Source organism: Anoplophora glabripennis, unplaced genomic scaffold (genome assembly GCF_000390285.2).
Source record: "Anoplophora glabripennis isolate ALB-LARVAE unplaced genomic scaffold, Agla_2.0 scaffold182, whole genome shotgun sequence".
NCBI lineage: Eukaryota > Metazoa > Arthropoda > Insecta > Coleoptera > Cerambycidae > Anoplophora > Anoplophora glabripennis.
Window position 1 is genome coordinate 463,904 of NW_019416287.1, and position 18,242 is coordinate 482,145.

The 18,242-nt window shown below is 29.3% G+C and overlaps 3 protein-coding genes across 3 annotated transcripts; 1 reads left to right on the top strand and 2 right to left on the bottom strand.

Moving 5' to 3' along the window:
• Positions 1-1,179: 1,179 nt before the first annotated feature.
• LOC108910955 lies at positions 1,180-4,649 on the top strand. Its single transcript, XM_018715742.1, has 3 exons — positions 1,180-2,003; positions 3,899-4,193; positions 4,365-4,649. The coding sequence occupies exons 1-3, from the start codon at positions 1,180-1,182 to the stop codon at positions 4,647-4,649; spliced, it is 1,404 nt and encodes a 467-aa protein (XP_018571258.1).
• Positions 4,650-8,560: 3,911 nt separating this feature from the next.
• LOC108910963 (transcription initiation factor TFIID subunit 7) lies at positions 8,561-11,066 on the bottom strand. The gene is made up of 5 exons (XM_018715749.1): positions 10,593-11,066; positions 10,094-10,537; positions 9,811-10,044; positions 9,596-9,755; positions 8,561-9,542 (listed from the first exon to the last, which is right to left on the bottom strand). Exons 1-5 carry the CDS (start codon positions 10,656-10,658, stop codon positions 9,334-9,336), a joined length of 1,113 nt encoding a protein of 370 aa, XP_018571265.1. The 5' UTR covers positions 10,659-11,066; the 3' UTR covers positions 8,561-9,333.
• A 2,010-nt stretch (positions 11,067-13,076) lies between these two features.
• On the bottom strand, positions 13,077-17,373 carry LOC108910964 (protein ABHD17B). The gene is made up of 3 exons (XM_018715750.1): positions 16,398-17,373; positions 15,780-15,912; positions 13,077-14,837 (listed from the first exon to the last, which is right to left on the bottom strand). Exons 1-3 carry the CDS (start codon positions 17,039-17,041, stop codon positions 14,754-14,756), a joined length of 861 nt encoding a protein of 286 aa, XP_018571266.1. The 5' UTR covers positions 17,042-17,373; the 3' UTR covers positions 13,077-14,753.
• Positions 17,374-18,242: the final 869 nt, after the last annotated feature.

Below are 18,242 nucleotides of genomic sequence, written 5' to 3' on the forward strand. Positions count from 1 at the left end.
TTAATTTATTCAAAAGTGTAGTAAATTCATATGAAAATGACTAAATACATAGTACATTAATTGGTTCTATCAATTAAAAGTATGCATCTAATAATTATTGTATAAAAAGTTAGTATTGTTACATTTTGAAGTATTTATAACAATAAAAAAGTATTTGTCCTTAATATTCAGAAGTGTAATAAATTATGTGAAAATGACAAAATACATAAGTAAATAATTAAATATATATTTATTGCTTCTATCTATTTAAAAATACGTACCTAATAATTATTGTATATAAAATGAAATGTTCAATATAAGAGTCGTTTTTTCTTTAATTTTTATTCTTCATTCCCTAAAACCCCACCCCTTTGATGAGGTTTTACCAATGCCCATAAATAACCATAATCATAATGATGTATTCGAAACTATAGTAAATATATGTGAGAATGACAAATTACAACAGTAAGTATGTTTCAATTTTTACTACGTTTGATTTATGTTTTTTCACATCCTTTTATATTTAATGGTTATTTTTTATCTTTTCTAAAAAATAAAGTTGAATACTATTATTTAACAAAAACATTTCACATGACCATGTTTCATCAAACGTCATATTTTTTTTGGAAATAAACTTACTTGCTTGTATTCACTTTACCTTAAATACCTCAACCAACTTAATTTTAATCAAGAATCGGTATTTTACATATATGGCAATCCTTAATTTCATATGTATATAGATTTCGATCTGCATAAAGCACCCTTCATTTAAATTTTAAAACATTTAAATGCATTTCCGTTTTAATATTTATAGAACCGTAATTTCCACGCTACGCTCAAGAATCAATAAAAAAAATGAGAATAGCTAATGACTGACCACTGACCCACGTATTTTTCCGCTCTTACGTAAATCACTTCAAAATCAAGATAGCATGTACAAAAGCATTCGACCGCCCTTTTCCTGTATTGTGATAAAATCAAATTATTGACCACCCAAACGTAAACACCCTAAATTCCTCTAAGGATCTCTGGAGCCTTGTAAATCCTGCGGCGCTTGCGCAAAGGCCGCAGACACGATTCTATACCCCTAGTCGATTGACAAACCTGTAGAATAACCAACGTATTTTAGACCCTACCATGTAGAATTAAAAACTACAACAAACTAAAATAAGTGCCTTTCAAGATTTTGATAATTACGCAATGGGTAAAAGAAACAGATGCAAACCTCGTATGATCCCACAGCAAGACAAGAGAATATGTGGATGTATTTGCTTCTGCCAGTTAGTAGTAGTGTTTAGTTGTGTGTCGCTTATTTATTTAACAGTGGCAATATACATTCCCTCGTACAGAGCATTTAAAAGCGGTTTCGAGCAAAAGCCCGTAATGTGCCAAACCATTAATACAAGCACTGAGAACAACTGCAGTTGGGCTTCTTGTGGAGAGTGGTGTTTAACCAAAACATCTGGATTTTGCCCACAGATCCACGTTACCACCAGACAGAATGGTACTAGAGTGCAATTCCTCAACTGTACCGATTTCCAAACATCATTTTGCCCTCCAGTCAACACGGACGATTTGAAAAGGCACAACTGCAACAATGGAACCGAATGTGCTTCTTTAAAGGGGGTCTTCAATTGCTCCTTAGGCCATTGCACTAATATATCTCAGATATACCAGTGTCACTACAAAGCAGATGGATTCTCGGTAGACAGTGACAAAGACAATGCCAAATTGAATGGCTTCTTTGAGTGTAAAGGTGCGAAATGTACCAAAATCAAAAGATCCTTCAGCTGCGACAGGATATGCAAGGAAAATATAACTTCAACATCGAAAAATGTCTTTATATCCGTCGATAACAGCGTAAATTATGCTTACTGTGATTTAGCCGTAGCCACAACGAGAGCTAATGGGAATGAAGAGGGTGTAGAAATAAAACCTACTCAATTCTGGTCCAAACTTCCTAATGAAGTCATGATGGTTTCGTGTCTCACAGCAAATTATGACGCTCCTAATCAAACTATACAGTAAGTATAGTTTTCAAACTAATGAAAACATTACCCTTTATTAATTTCAAATGGATGCTTAATTTCAAACTAATGAAAACATTACCCTTTATTAATTTTTAATGGATGCTCTAATTACATTATTACAGATAACTTTGTACTTTGCAGAAAATAATGCAATCTTAGCGTTGTCACTGAATTGCGCAATCTTATACTAAATTACATATTATAAATCTACAAAAATCTATTTTCAGACAACTCAAATATACTTGTCCTACGAAAATTTTAATTAACATTTACATTGATTTTTCAATGGCTCGTGTTTGAGTATCAGCTGTAATTAATTAGGTATATCAAAATGTTAAATCGATAATATGGTCTGAATAAATTACTGTTAATAATAAGTAAACACAAGTTTTTAAATTCGTACAGAAATATGCGATATTTATATTGAAAAAACGTATGATGGATTAACATTTTATCAACGTAAGTTTATATGATCCGATCTTACATGCCATTGTTTATCTAGATGGGTCACGTAGTCAGCGGCATGTATGACAAATATTTATACTTTCTTTTACAATGTTAAATAAAAGTAAACAATTTAACACGTAATTTAAATTATGTAATACAGGATCTTGGTAGCTAAAGGCTTTACTACTATAGAATTCATAATATACGTATATTCTTAGATAATTTAATATTCAGTAATGCTTAGTGGATTCGTAATTAAGAAATATCAAACTAAGAATCAAACGAAATATTGCACAAATGCACAAATTTCAATTATATTGTATTGTATTTCAATAGTAGTTTTATATTATATAAGCTGACCCATTGCTAAACTTTTTTAATGTATTTTTTAATATCTCGTTGAATTTAAGGTCAAATTTTCTAAACATTATTGAGTCTAAGTGTAGTATTTCTATATTATTTGATATTAAAAAAAATTGACGTTCGCAGCGTTCTCGGAAATATCAAATGTCTCTGAAATGGTAACAAAATGCAATTTTCACCATTTTTTCTAACAAGAAAAACGTATCCTTTGCAATATTTAATACATTTCAAATAGAAACGGATCTCAAAAACTAAGTTTTCAGTCGCGTACGTTTTTCAATGGAAACCTATGTTAAATATACGCTTAGAAGCAAAATATATGTTTTCGATGTGATTAAGGTTGTTGGGATATAGGAAGTTTTGATCAGAAAGTAACGGGAATTGTTAATTTTCTCAAGAAGTATTTATTTAATCTTCAGTTTTTATCCCACCCCCTTCAAAGTACTAGGCCCCCTATGTAATTATACTCTTATGCTAAGGTAGTTTCCAGTTTGAGAAACTCTGGCGGAACGCCTCTCTAGGTTTTGTCTTGAGCATGGTTTGCGATGTTGACTTTATCTAATCTGTTGTTGAAGAACGTTGTCCTTTCAATATCCCGTTAAGTTTGGGAAATAGGAAAATGTTAAGAAAGTCATGTCCGGAGAATAGGATGGGCCAAGAACTGTCGGATAAGCAGAGGTATAATGCGTCGGTGCATTGTTGTAAATCTTACTCTTTCGTTTGTTAAACAGAAACTTAACGTGGCAGCTACCTAAAAATTAACAGATACATCACTGACAGTGCTACCAATAGGCACAGAAAAAAGAACTCGATAGACAAGATACAACACGTGCAATTTGAAAATTTCCGTTTTTTTGTGATCAAACCTCGTATTTAAATGGACGTAATTAACATAGTGATAGAAATTTCAAAAATCAAAATATTACAAGAATTTATAAATAATTTTTTTATCACAGCATACACAATTTTTATGAAATTATGATCAGTCAGCACACGGCGATTTGATTTTTTTGTATACAGGGTGATATAAAATACGCGGTAGAGTATATGCTTGACTAAATTGTTTTATATTATTGTAGTGCCACTGATTGCATAAATGGGACAATATACGAAGCAAAAAACATACCGAGGCCTTACATTTCCTTCAGACAATTTTGGAATTTAACAGGGAAGCATAGAAACGTCGTAGATCCAAACAATCAATATGTACCAGCACATTCTGCCTTAACAATATACAATACTTCCCGCTTATTTATTAACTTAGACGGTTGCGTAAATACCTTAAAAGGCGAGTGTCTGGATTTTCTACAGTCTCATGGGCGAGATGGTAGAAACCAAACAGCCCAATCTAGGTACCACTGTTTTTATAACAAGGTAAGTTGAAATCATTTAGGAATATCTTCATATTTTTTCTAATTTAGCTGACGAAATATTGTTACCATTTTCAAATTTAGACCAAAGGAACTTCATAGAACGTGAAAGCATTTTGCATTACTATCTACGGTCTAATTTTAACGCTTTTAACTAATTTGAATATATTTTTAGAATAGTTCGTTTATGGTGGTGGCCCGCTACGATTTGAAGAGGACGTGGCGAGACTTACTTATAGCCATAAGCATTCCTTCTGTGTTATTTGTGGCGTCTTTTATCACTCTATGTGCTATAATGCAATCCGTTAGAGTAGATGACGACACGAAAATGAGATGTAAGTACTGCTTTAGTACTTACAATTCCGATATGACTGAAATGATAAATAATAAATACGAAGTCTCTTCTCCCGAATCGGATGGGCCTTTTAATAGGACAAGCACTCAGGAAATACTGAGTTAACAATGCAAATTCGATACCCTGTATGTTTTTAAGTAAATGCACAATGTAGCCAAATTAGTCTAGATTAGGACGTTCGGTTACAAATTTTATGGACTGAAAATTCACTCAAGAGAAAAAAATTCTCTTTGAATCCTAATTTCAACTGGTACATTCAGAAAGTTTTGTGAACGACCACGAATATATACTTTTTGCTACTGTTTATTTTCTCTTCAAAACTGCTATAATGTACTATTCCCCTTCCTCATTTTTTCGTAGCCTCGTAATGTAATCCATTAACAAGAAATTAATACGGATTATTTAGTAATTTCATGATTTTAAGAAAAATAAGAATAGGGGACCAGAGGGAAAATATTTGTTAATTGAAACGATTCTTGTACTCGCATATTTTTTTTGTAAAACTGCATGCCTCTATTAGTAATTGAAACAGTTTGAATGCACCAAATGAGATAAGTTTTAAATAACCTGTAAAAATCTTCGTGTGCTAACATTTAGCTACTATGTCTGACTGTTTTTGCTTAAAAAATGCTTTCCAACCTAAGCATTACAGCTAAACGCAACGGAGCGGATTGAGCAAATGCATAAAATTCGCCATGAATTTCATTTGCAAAAATCTGTGAATTTTATGGTTATTATTTTGGTAAAATACTTTAAGCGGTATGGTATATTTGTTGTTGTTTTGTTGATAACTTTAGAAAAATTAAAAATACTTCTATATATATAAATGGATACAAATTTACGGAATGTTAGATTTTAGGGAAGTTATTCACTTAATGTAAGTATACTTCATCAATTTTTTCCGAATTTATATATACTTAATGTACTTTGCTGTATATAATAATTTGCTCAATTGAAAAAGTTTTCTACAGAATATTTCATTTTTATATTTAAAACTGTTAATATTTGATAAATTCTACGTTTAATGTTGTATTTATCTGAGATTATTTGATTAAACAAAAAGTTTCAAGGACCAACCCTCTGCTTTAAAGCGATTTGTTTATTTCATTCATTTTTGCAAAATAGTGAATATGAAAATAAAAAAATTGATTTATTTAGATTTTTACATGCAAAAAAAAAAAAATTCATGTAGTGAAAATGACACATTTTTCTTCCATTAGTTCCGTTACATATTCAACGAGTATTTTCACCATTCTAAAAAACAATAGAAGAACTGACAGTTTACACTTTATTAAGGATGTTTTCTCAATATAACCCCTTAACTCTAAAGTGCTTTTTGCTAAGATAAAAAAATAAAACTAGTGGCCTCAAAAACAAAAATATTGTATAGTATTTTTTGAAAACTGCATTTTATTTTCAGGAAAGATATTCTTGCAAAATTCTTCACAGTATAATCTAGGAAAAAAGTAAAAATAAATTTCCACTTAAAAATATGCTTCAAATAAGAAACCTCTCTTACTTTTAATAAATCAGCTATCAAAAAGCGGAGGTTTCTAGTTTTAATAGAAAATACCCTTTATTCTACGAGGACATATATCAATCCTACTTAAAAATATCTTGACACTGCCCCTTCAAATAGTTTAAGCCACTGGTTATACTCCTGTAGGATGTTTTAATCACGTTTTGAGTTTTTACCTAAATATGTATGTAGCTGACATTTTACTCTAAAATGTATGGAATAAAAAGAAAACATGTGCAATGTAAATTTATAAAAAACATTCGATATTGGACATATACTCACATAATATTCTTTAAATGTTTGATATAATGTATATGTGTAGCTAGATGCAGCAGTCAATGTGCCTTTGTAAATGTCAAAAACTATATTCGCCTTATTTTTAATGTCAAAATTTATAAACTTAAAGTGTATTTGTATTTCAAATTCTAAATATATACCTATTACCTTTGATCTAACTACTCATCTTGACTGAACTTTAAAATGAGTAACAAAAAGTAGTTTAATATATTTATACATTTGTCTACATTTTGTAAAACAAAAATTGCTCAGATCAGATTGATTAGATGTATATATAAATTAGGTATCACTAAAATTACTTATTGCTTAGTTGCGGCTGGTTTCACTTGTCTCTAATGTTCTTTATAAAAATTTATCAAAGCAATAGGTAGTTTTAGCATGAAAATGTACCCATAGAATTGTAACCATACTGAAAAGGATACTGTTCTCTCAATATGTAACAACCGTTTTACACTAGCATTCTATTCATGAAGTGGTTTCTCGAAAACTAAATGTTCCCCTCAATTTTTACGTGAATTTCTAGACATGCATTATAAAAAGTGTAGATGTGTAGAAATATCAAAATTTGTGTGTTACCTACCTATAATAAAAAGTAAGTTTTCACGAGGGTAGAAGTTCTGTATTTAGTATGGATTGGTAAAAAAAGTTCATTAAATGTAAAATCCAACTATTCTTGAATTAGTAAATTAAAAACTTTCGTAAATTAATTCATAAACAAATTGTCAGTGTAAAATATTCATAAGGGACTTTAATCGTAGCAACAATACAATTTCTATTCAAGTGAAAATTAATAGAGAGGGAGATATCTCTTATTTTTGGAATAATCTCTCGAATCGCAAAGTTAAACGTCAAAGCAAATTATATTTCTATGAATATAGCGGAATAAATTATTTTATTGTGCATTTTAATATATGTACTTTATAATAACATTTTTTAAGTAATCGTTTTCAGATATGCTGTTTTAAAATTGTTACCTGCAAATACTGAAATAATATATATTTCGTGTGGTCCAATGTAAGTCTATACTCGAAATTGTAGATACTTTATATTGTGTAGGTTTTAAATAAAATTTAGGAGCAACATGAAAAACCGTCTTCTTCAAGGGGTAACATAATACTAAACAGCAAATAAAATACTGATGTAATTTTTGAGCTCTTACCTGTACAATATGTATTCTAAAAAATATAATTTCAAGCGGTGCATATGATATATATCTTGAATCGTTTATATTTTTTAATGTAAAATATATTGTCACTGATCTCGCAAATGAGCATGAGTGACAAAAGGACTATATGTACTTCTTTTTAGAATAGGTCTTAATAATATTTATAATCATCGATAACTAATATGTACTACGATATCCAGCATACACATCATAAAGTTATGCTTGTGATAACTTTTCCTTCTGTTTCCTAAACAGTTACTCAAAACAGCGTTTGTCCTTTGGTGTATATCAGTGACAATATATCATAACAAGGTTAAATGCTACTAATTTCTGTTTTGGATGTACTACAGATGAAATTATATAGTTAAATTTCAACAGACAGTACCTATAAATACTGTACGATTCAAAAGTATCTACCTGTTCTTTAAAAATTAGTAAAAAGTGGTAGGTATGGAATATATTTTCTCTATGTATATATTTATAAAACAAATACAAAAATCCATGTTTAATATAGAAAATGATCGTTCATATTTTTTGCTATTTGTTTTAGGTCAGTACAAGTTGTTACTGTTTTATTGTTTAATTATTTTGTTAATAGTATTATAAAAATTCAAGGAAACTTCATGTTATGATTTTAGTTTTTTTCCTATAAGACCATCCCTAAATGTAAAAAAAAACAGGTCCATGACTTTTATGTATGTAAACACAAATGTTTTGCGTGAATAATGTAACACCTTAAATATACGGCCATAAATGTAATATTCTATTCAGTGTTATAATTAATAAATATATTTACACATAATTTATGTTACTTCTGATAAATACTCGCTGCAATTGATGTGATGTAGTAAAATTTGATGTTAATAAAAAATGACAAGCATAATAACAATGTTGTTGTTTAGTGCTAGGTAATCTTTAAACCTATTTCCTCCAATTTCAATACCCTTAAGAATGATTCAGAATTATTACCTAATTTTTAAATAATAACTACATATGAATATGTACACTTTTCTATTTCTGACACTATAAATTCTAATGTATAATTTATTACACTTTCTAATTAATAATATATCAGGTATATATAAATTCTATTCAATTTATATCAATGCAACAAAATTGGATAAAATACAATGTAAATTAATAAAAACTACAATTTTAAAAATTAATTATTTGTTAGTAACTTCTTTCCAAAAACTACTAATTGTAAGTTTTAATTCGTAATATTGTTTCATTTCATAACGGTAATTAAAAAAATAATTCTTATATCACTTTTCTATCTAAGTATCTTACAATTACAGCATATTTTATTAGCATATTAACAGAGACGTACCAATCGGAAATGGCGCCTAGGGCAAAAATCGAAGTTGCGCCCATTCATAAATTATCTAAATATAAACTAAACAGATACAATTAAATGAAACAGTCACAAATCTTACATAATATTTTTATTTTCTGTTTTAGAATGAAAATTAGTCTGTAAAAATGCACTTAAAATTGTACCTTCCTTGCCTTTCGCTCGTTCAGGAAAGCCTATCACGCACAGGAATCACGGGAATATGAATTATATCGTTGGTTTACTTTTATTTTTAAGTTTAATAATTTACAAATTTTGTGCCTCCCGTTGAGTAACACCCAGGCCACATACCCCTCTTGCCCCACCCTAGGTACGCCCTTGTATATTAAAAAACAAAGTTATCAAAAATTTATAAAACTAAGACGATATAAAGAAAGCTGTGGATATAAGGTAAAAAAAAGGACTATCACTCAGTATTATAAAGATCCGACTGTAAAACTAAAATCTCATCCTGTCAATCTATTTGCTTTATCAGTTCAATTAAATCATATTTCTCTTGTTCCTTTTCTATTTGCTCTTGCAACAGTCTTTCTAAGTTTTCTTGGAATCTCTGTCGTAAAGCCAAGTTTTCAATATTCTCTATTTTTATTTCTTGTTGTTGGCGCCTTGCTTTTAAATCGGCTAGCTCTACATCAATTTCATCTATCCTTGCATGAACGTTAGCTAAAAAAATTAAAAGTAAACAATTTAAAATAAGATAACATTTGGTTTACTACCTTTGCTTAAATTTGATTCCGAATAAGAAATACTAGAATTAGATGGTGTGTAGTAGTCTATTTGTTGCATTAAGTTTCGACTGATATCAACATGTTCTTGAATATCTCTAAACATATCACTTGTAAATTCTGTTAATAATTTAGGTTCTGCAGATGTATTCTGTAAAAATAAATTAATATTCATAAAAAATTATGTAAAAACTGATTGCACATACTAGAACCGAATTGGAATCTGTAAGATGGCTATCTTCTGCTGAATTCTGACTATTTTCATCTAGTACATCCAAAACATTAAGATGAGCATCTTCTTCTTCAGAGTCACTAACAGCTCCTCCAAATATATCGTGTTCAGCCACACTTTTGGGCGGTTCATTTGTTTCTTTCTTAACAACAGTTCCTTTATTGACTTTATTCTCGTCTTCGTTTATGACCTCCCACTTCACACTGACCTAAAATTAGTATGTAATTTTTTTAGAATTAGTTTAATGTTTTACTTACAGCATCATTATCAATTCTGAGAAGCCTCTTTACTTCTTTTTCAATTTCTGGTGCCTCAACATACTTTTTTCGTAATGTCTTCCTAAAACGTCTCTTTCGTACATTCTTTGCTGGTGGAGTAATGCCATGAGGCCATAAATATTTCTTTTCTACTTTGTTTGGATCTTTCTTTTTCTTCTGTGGTGAATCTTCATCTGTAGTTGTTTGGTCGTCATCTTCCATACATATTAACATTTGACAAATATCGGCAGTTTTATAGAAACCTTTACCATCAATCGTTTTGAGGGATTCCACAATTGTTGGTAAATCTACAACCTTTGCAGTCATAAGCCAATGGTCAACTCGAACTTCTCCATGACGTAAATCATTTTCAATTTTAATAGACATCCGGTCTTTCAATGTACTATTATTTCGTATTGCCTCACGTAAAACTTTTGCAGGTTCCTAAAAATTATTTTTTATTTGCTATTTGACAAAAATAATACTTAAATGTACATACCACTGGTAAACGTAGAATAAACTGTGATTCTAGTTCAGTTGAAGAGTCCATTTCTCCTTTATACATGGTTTTTAATTTTTGATTAATTAATGTTTTATATAGATTTAGTGCACCTAACCTAACTTATTTTATTACAGAAAAAGCTGATAAACACACAGTATGGTTATATAAAGATAGTATTTAATAAAGTACGTTTAAACAGTATTAAAGACAATATATGTTGTCTAGAGGCCACATAATTTATTTGTTTATTTACACAAAAAACTATTTTTCCAATTGTTTCGGCTTGTAATTGGAATGTCTTAAATTCGTGGTTAAATAGTAAATGTAAAAATTTGACACCCAATAATATATGAAAAAAACCTACTTCATATGAAATGCCTCTTTATTTTCGGTACGAAAAACAATAAAAGTATATTTTTGATATCTTTTGATATATATTTGCTGTGACAGCACTGACAAGTGACAGGACCCTTGACCTGGCAGTTGGCACTCTTGGAAGTGACCAGTGAGCATGAACATAGATCAGAGAAGCATAGTATGGCCGTGTTATTTTATTCATCATTTCGATGTGATGTATTCCGTAGAACCAATAAGAGATTAGAATTTTTTAATCAGGCCAATAGTAATACATCGATGGATTTCATCGCATTAAAAGAGAGGAATAAAATAACACGGCCTATAGTTGTAAACAGAATAGCACATGACATAGATTATAGCAGTCAGAATGCACGACTATAGATTAGGAACTATAGAAAAACTCCAGATTAGGAACTCTAGAACCCTTTCGATTTCGACAAAGAATGGTTCTAGGACGGTTCAAACTAGTTGTCCATTCCATTCATAAGAACATCTAATCCAAGACATACTGACAATACAGTTGGGTAACCATTCTAAACTGTTTTAGGAACCTTTATTGGGAGGAGTTTGCAAACTAAGCGTGTATATAAAAATTTGGAAAAAAATATATATGTTCGTCAGGTTAAGTAATATGTACAGTTCCAAATATACATCATTGTATTAGATTTATCATTTTAAAGTTTGATTTTAAATAGTTAACTCGTGAGAAATTATGTTCCTTGACTTGTCTACTATATTTGGGAAAAAAATGCCCGCAGTAGTTGTATGTACTATAAATAAAGAGCAGTATCTTGTGTTACTTACTTACTGTAATTGTATTCTTAGTAAAAAAAACAATTGTCCAATAAAATAATAATTTTTATTATGCTACGTTGTAGTTAAAATTAGATAACAATTTTACAACTGACCACTGAACTATGAGTTCCATGACGTACAGTAAAGTCTGATTTACGGCAAATGCTTAAAGCCTATTTTACATCTGATAGGCAATCATGGAATGAAATGGACAAATAGAAAGGGGACATTCGTTACTGAATATTGTCAAATAATTAAAATGTCGATTTAGGAGAAGAAATTCATATTTCATCACATCATATTTATTTGTACATATAAATCGATAGTGACGCTTATGAACAGACAACATATTAATAGAAATTTAAGGAAAATAAACTTATAGACAAAGAGAACTACTGTTCTAAGTTAACTTATCTTTTTTAGCCGAGTAATCTATTATATGAATTATGACTCATTCAATACAATTTTTTATACAAAATGGATAGTAAATTAACCGAAACAAATATTGGAGAAACTGATAAAATGCTTTTTATCAAAATGTATCAGTTTAATAAATTATAATGTAATTTTTGTGATAAAAGAATTTTGAAATAAATTAGGGTATATCGAGATTTTGATTCAAATAAATGAAATACTCAAATCGAAAAGTTACTTTTATTAATACATTTTTATATAAAACTGGAAAACACTTCATGTAAGATGCATAAAATATGCAATAATATAAGCACATAATATGCATTTGGGATATTTTAGTTGATTTTCAGTTACATTTATTGTTCTGAAAATTATTTCAGATATCAACGAAGTCACGAGTTTGTAAAAAATTACAAACACAAAATAAAACAAACATCTAATTGTATAAATACTGTTTCTATATTTTAAAGTAAAATTTTGAAATTTCCTCTAACAAAACATAAGGAATTTATATTATTGTTACAAAGGTAGAAACACTAAATGCAAAAAAAATTAAATGATATGTATATAAATAATCTGAAATTACGAAAATGATAAAACCAAGTCACTACACATATTTTTGCTACCTCTTCAATAAATTTGAGCTAGTCATATTATATATGTAGTAATTTGTATAAAATTGCCTAAAATGCTTTTTACAATCGTGATAAAATACAAAATTTGAGTAAGAACTAACAGATATAAACAATTTTCTAAAAAATAATTTTATCTGACACTACAATACTGCCAAATATTTTTTTATTATTTATGTATAATTTGTTTTTGTTGTGTTTGTCAAGTGAATAGCAATTTTTTTAGTTCTTTTAGTAATTTTTGTGTTGCTTTAAAAATATTATAATCTACTGAAAAGTACTATAGTGTTGAGAAACAAATGAACCTGATACTTCATACTCTTTTACAGAAAAACTTCAACTTATAAAAATAAATACAACGTATGGCTGGAAACTAATCCATCCATAGTATGTACAATTGAGATAACTAGTAAGTCATTCTTAATACGATTTCTCTGAATTAAAATTTTGACATGTTAAACTTATGCTCATATAATAATGAATACAAAAATTCATCTCTCAAGTATGACTTACTAAAATGTTCACTATAAAAAATTTGAAAATCAATAAATAATTCAAAAAATGTCCATTTAAAAAATATTTACATTCCGAAATTATAAAAATTAGATGACGCAAAATAAATTATTTTGATGAAAATACTAAATCAATTTTAGTTAACGTCAAACGGACAGGGTTGGACAGGGCTTACTCCTTCCCAACAGAACACATTATCGATGAAGTTAAAAATCCACACATAGACCAAGTTAGTCAACGGAATGCCTATAATTCACATGAAAACTTATGTTTTTGTACTATTTACCCCTGATATGATAAAGCACTTTATTTAATATTACACTTGGTTAATTTTTTTATTGCACATTTTATAATACTATTATCTATAATCGGTTTAGTACAAATTCTTTGTTACTAAAATGAAATTAATATTTCATATCGATAAAAAAATAGTAATTATAATCACATGACTTCAAATTATCATATTTTATATACACATTTTTGTTTATCAGTCCATATAAACCATTAATAAGGTATTGATGTATGTTAAAAGGAAATAAATAAATAATTTTCTACTTACACAATATGCAACAAATTCTATAAAAAAATTAAGTAAGCTTTAATAGTCCTTCACAATACCTGTTTAAACAAATTTTTGTTTTCTTATACCAAAATAAAGAAAAAAATTACTTGACCATGAGGGAAATTGATTTGAAAGTAAATTCTAGTCATTTAAAGGACAGATATGTGGGAAGTGATAATCTTTCCTACTGTTGCAATTATAAGTACAGAAAATATCATTTGGAGTAAAAGAAATTGTGTATCAACACAAGTTTCCATTTTCATGTTTTTTTTTGGAACATATTAAGTACATTAAGTTATCCAAATAGAAATATTAACCTACATTAATATCTTCCAAATTTATTGTAAACTAACGTTTTATTTTTAGTTACAAATTAAACACTAGACAAAATAAACTAAAATCATAAATATACAAGATTGAAAATTGTAGTAGTAATTTTCCTACCTATCTAAGTATATATATAAAATATTTAAGCAACAATATGTAAAACACTGTACAAAAACTTAAATTTCCATGTTTACATAGGACCGTACTAATCAGTATTGCATCACTTTAAGGATTGTCTTCCGATATTCATTCACATTTGATAAAAGTCCACAAGTAACAATATTTACAGTAGAAAATACAGAGCAGTAGCTAGCAAGTGGTCTCAAGTAGTAGACAGTGACATACAGTGAGACACACTGGCGGTACACTGTGGCAGATTGTTGTCAATAATGGTAGTTTAGGTTGGTTCTTAATTTTAAATTTTCCGCAGGAGAACGGCTTCGAGGATGAGGTTTTCTTCACATTAACCACTCCTGCTAATGCTGGCTAGAGTAATTTTTCGCCTACCGAACTTGACGTACCCGAACTAAAAGTTACATCCTCGCCAGCCAATAGTTGTCAGTTATCTAATTCTACCATCACAAATTGTCTAAGCCTTTCCAAGTAAACTGAATACAATTCCACATCATTATGACCTGCCCCCTGAAAATTTTAAAATAAAGTAATTTTTACACCTTTTGGTTAAACAGAAATAGCCATTTAATTCTCAATCGACCTTTTCCTGAATAATAACGTAAGTTAATATTTAACATAAACATTTTTGTAAAGCACGTATAAGGAGCAGCTATGCAAAAGCTGATAAATCCATGTGGTTTTGAGATAACTAGGAAAAAGCTGTAACTAGAACATTATTCACTGTAATCTTAAACTTTATGCACTGGTTTTATAAGTTTAATAATGGTTTTAAAATATATATTGCTTACTGTTCAGTTTTATTAGGCCATCTCAAATATAATATTTTTGTACCAAGACAAGTCTTATTTTATTACAATCTCATATTTACACACTGCATGTACGTGAAAATTGCACCATCTCGCGATGAACTATGAAACTACGAAGAAATTAAACAAAAGAAAAATTTTTTAAGAAATCTTAAATTTAGTATACATGGATTTAACGCTCTTTGTTTGGTCGAAATATGGATTTATTTGCTTTTGGTTAGTCACTTATTTTAATATGCTGTTTCTCATTGTTTTTGTTCGATCTAGATGTAACCAAGCTGTAGATTGAATTATTAAGAAGCGATTTCCATGCCTAACTAAAAAAATGTTAAAAACGGATTTATCCGCTTTTGCATAGCTGCTTCTCATATGCAATGTGCAATAATACCTATAATCATTTATATTATATTTGTTTAAAATCAAAATATATATGCAAATGTAAGAATGAAAATGAATTATTAACACTTAAAGTGTAAAAGTTAATTTTATTTGTAGGAGATGCACATCGTTTCATTTTAAAAGTAAAATGGCACCTAAACGTTACTTAATAAACAAACTGTTATGCCAAAAGATCAGAGCTATAGCCCGACTACAAAATTTTATATAATCCTTTAAATTTTTTTTATTTAAAAGATACACGTACCTCAACCCATAAGGGTTCCACAGCTTTAGGACACTTTTCAAAGATGGTTAGCCCATGAGAAAAGTCTATCACCTCATCTTCTGTCCCATGTATTATTAATGTTGGTGACATTACTTTTGGAACTTTATCGATACTGAAATTAATAAGATTGCTAATAATAAAAGTACTTATACTTAAATAAAACTCATCGAAAATATAATATGAATGACAAGACAGGGTTCAAAATAAAATTAAAAAAAGGATTATCAGATGGGCTGTATGGAAATACTAAGTGATTACTTATAAAATGAAAAGAATTTCACATATGTATAAATACAGCTAGGTTTATGATCAAACATTTGTTATTATTACTAAATACAAACATAACTAGGTATAATAAATTCAGAATTATAGTAACAGGTAGATTAAACAGAACTGATATATACATATAAATATTATTCATTTTAAATATTGATTTAAGCTGTATCAATATTTATTTATTAGTTGAATATTTGTTCAACAAATTAAACAAGATTTATTTATGACAATTAACTACTATAGGTATAAGTAAATCAATTACTATTTTATGAATGAAATAGCTTGTCTCACTTTAGAATTGAAATAATTTATATTACTCACCTGGGAAAGGCATCGAAAAACCATGTTCTTTTTGTGTTAGGAAAGGCAACTCTCATGCCAGACATGAGAGGAGAATGCAATATCACAGCCCCAACTTCATATCGTGCCGCCAAATCTACTGTGGGTACGGTGCCAATGCTTTGGCCATAGAGTATTATATTTTCAGGGCTAATGCCATATCTAGTCCTAAGAGCTTGCCATGCAGCATCAATGTCAGCGTACAAATTTTTCTCTGATGGTTTACCTGCACTCACACCGTAACCGGAATAATCATAACTAAATATGTTACAATTTATACGAGATCCTAGACCCAAATAAAAACTACTCATTTGTCCCAAATCCACTGCATTTCCATGTGAAAACAAAATAGTAAACCTAGCTGTACTACTACACCTAACAAATAAGCATGCGATTCGATTTCCTCTATTTGTTCTTGTAAAAAATACTTCTACATTTTCTTTTTCCCTATCCGAAAACTGCCATTCTGCTCGTTCTGTCAACGCAAAACTGCATTTTCCATTTTCGTCCGACACAAATTCGTATGTTGGTTCTGGTGGTAGAAATGCTAGTTTGGCTGCTATTCTGCTGGGGCAAGGTGGACAACAAAACAAGCAACACAACTCACTAAAACTTAGACCGTTCATTTTTCATTAAATTATTATAATTAAGCTAAATAAAGATAACTTCTAAATTTAATTAACTGTTTATACACTAAATCAGTATAACAAAACCTTCCTGCTCATTGTTGACAACGCCATTTTAAAGGCACGTCCACATCCTACATCCCGTTCTTCTTGCATTCACTGCTAGTGCTAGTGCTAGTAGTCACTAGTCAACGAGTCAACCTCACTGCCACTTCCTTCTTCAAATGGGTTGCTTCTTTTACTATAGGGTTCATTTAATTTTGAAAATCATTCTAAAAATACTACTTTATAAACCTAAAAGATAAAAGGCAAACAGATTTTTTTTTATTATATATCAGATGTCATATCTATTTTATTTCTACTTATTTTTCTTTTTCCTTTGTTAAAAATTATAGTTTCCAAATTATTTCCGAACATACTATTACATGATTCATTGACCTTTTTAGCATAGAAAATATAACTATATTTTCTATGCCTTTTTAGGTATAACGTCAAGCTTTTGTCTTTCATGAGACATTGCAACTACTGACAGCAAATCTACAGAATAATGTCATCTGTTAAATAACTATAAATTAAATAGAGATTCTCTAAATTTTCCTTTATAAACATTTAGATATCAAAATATCTATTGATATTACCCTTAATTATGTTACTATAGATATCAGTTATTCATGTTAGTATTTACATAATCATCTTAGAAATTAATGTTCTATGGTTTATTTAAATTTAACTTTCCTGAGTGTTTAAGAATCATTTTAATTCATAATAAGGAGACAATGTACCTATACACGGTATGCACCTATTAGAGTTTATTTTTTTAATTTTTAAAACTTGAAGCTATTATTCATATATTAACCTGCATCTAAAATTGTTAGTATATTTAAATTTAATATATTATACTGAATCTTAGAGCATATACTACATGGAGGAAGCAAGCGTACGGCGACATTGTAGGCGAGTAACAAAGAGAAAAAGGGTTAGTACGATATTTCTCTCTCGCGCAGGCACCTGATTGGCTAACGGAACTCCTTCCGCAACGATCAAAGAGAGAGAGTGAGTACCCAAACTATCGCCGTTTTTCTCTACAGCCTCTACACTTTTTAACAACGAGGTCTTCCTACATGTAGTACGTACATACATATATCATATATGTATCCTTCCTACTATAGTGAATGATAACTTAATTTTAATAGTATACCTA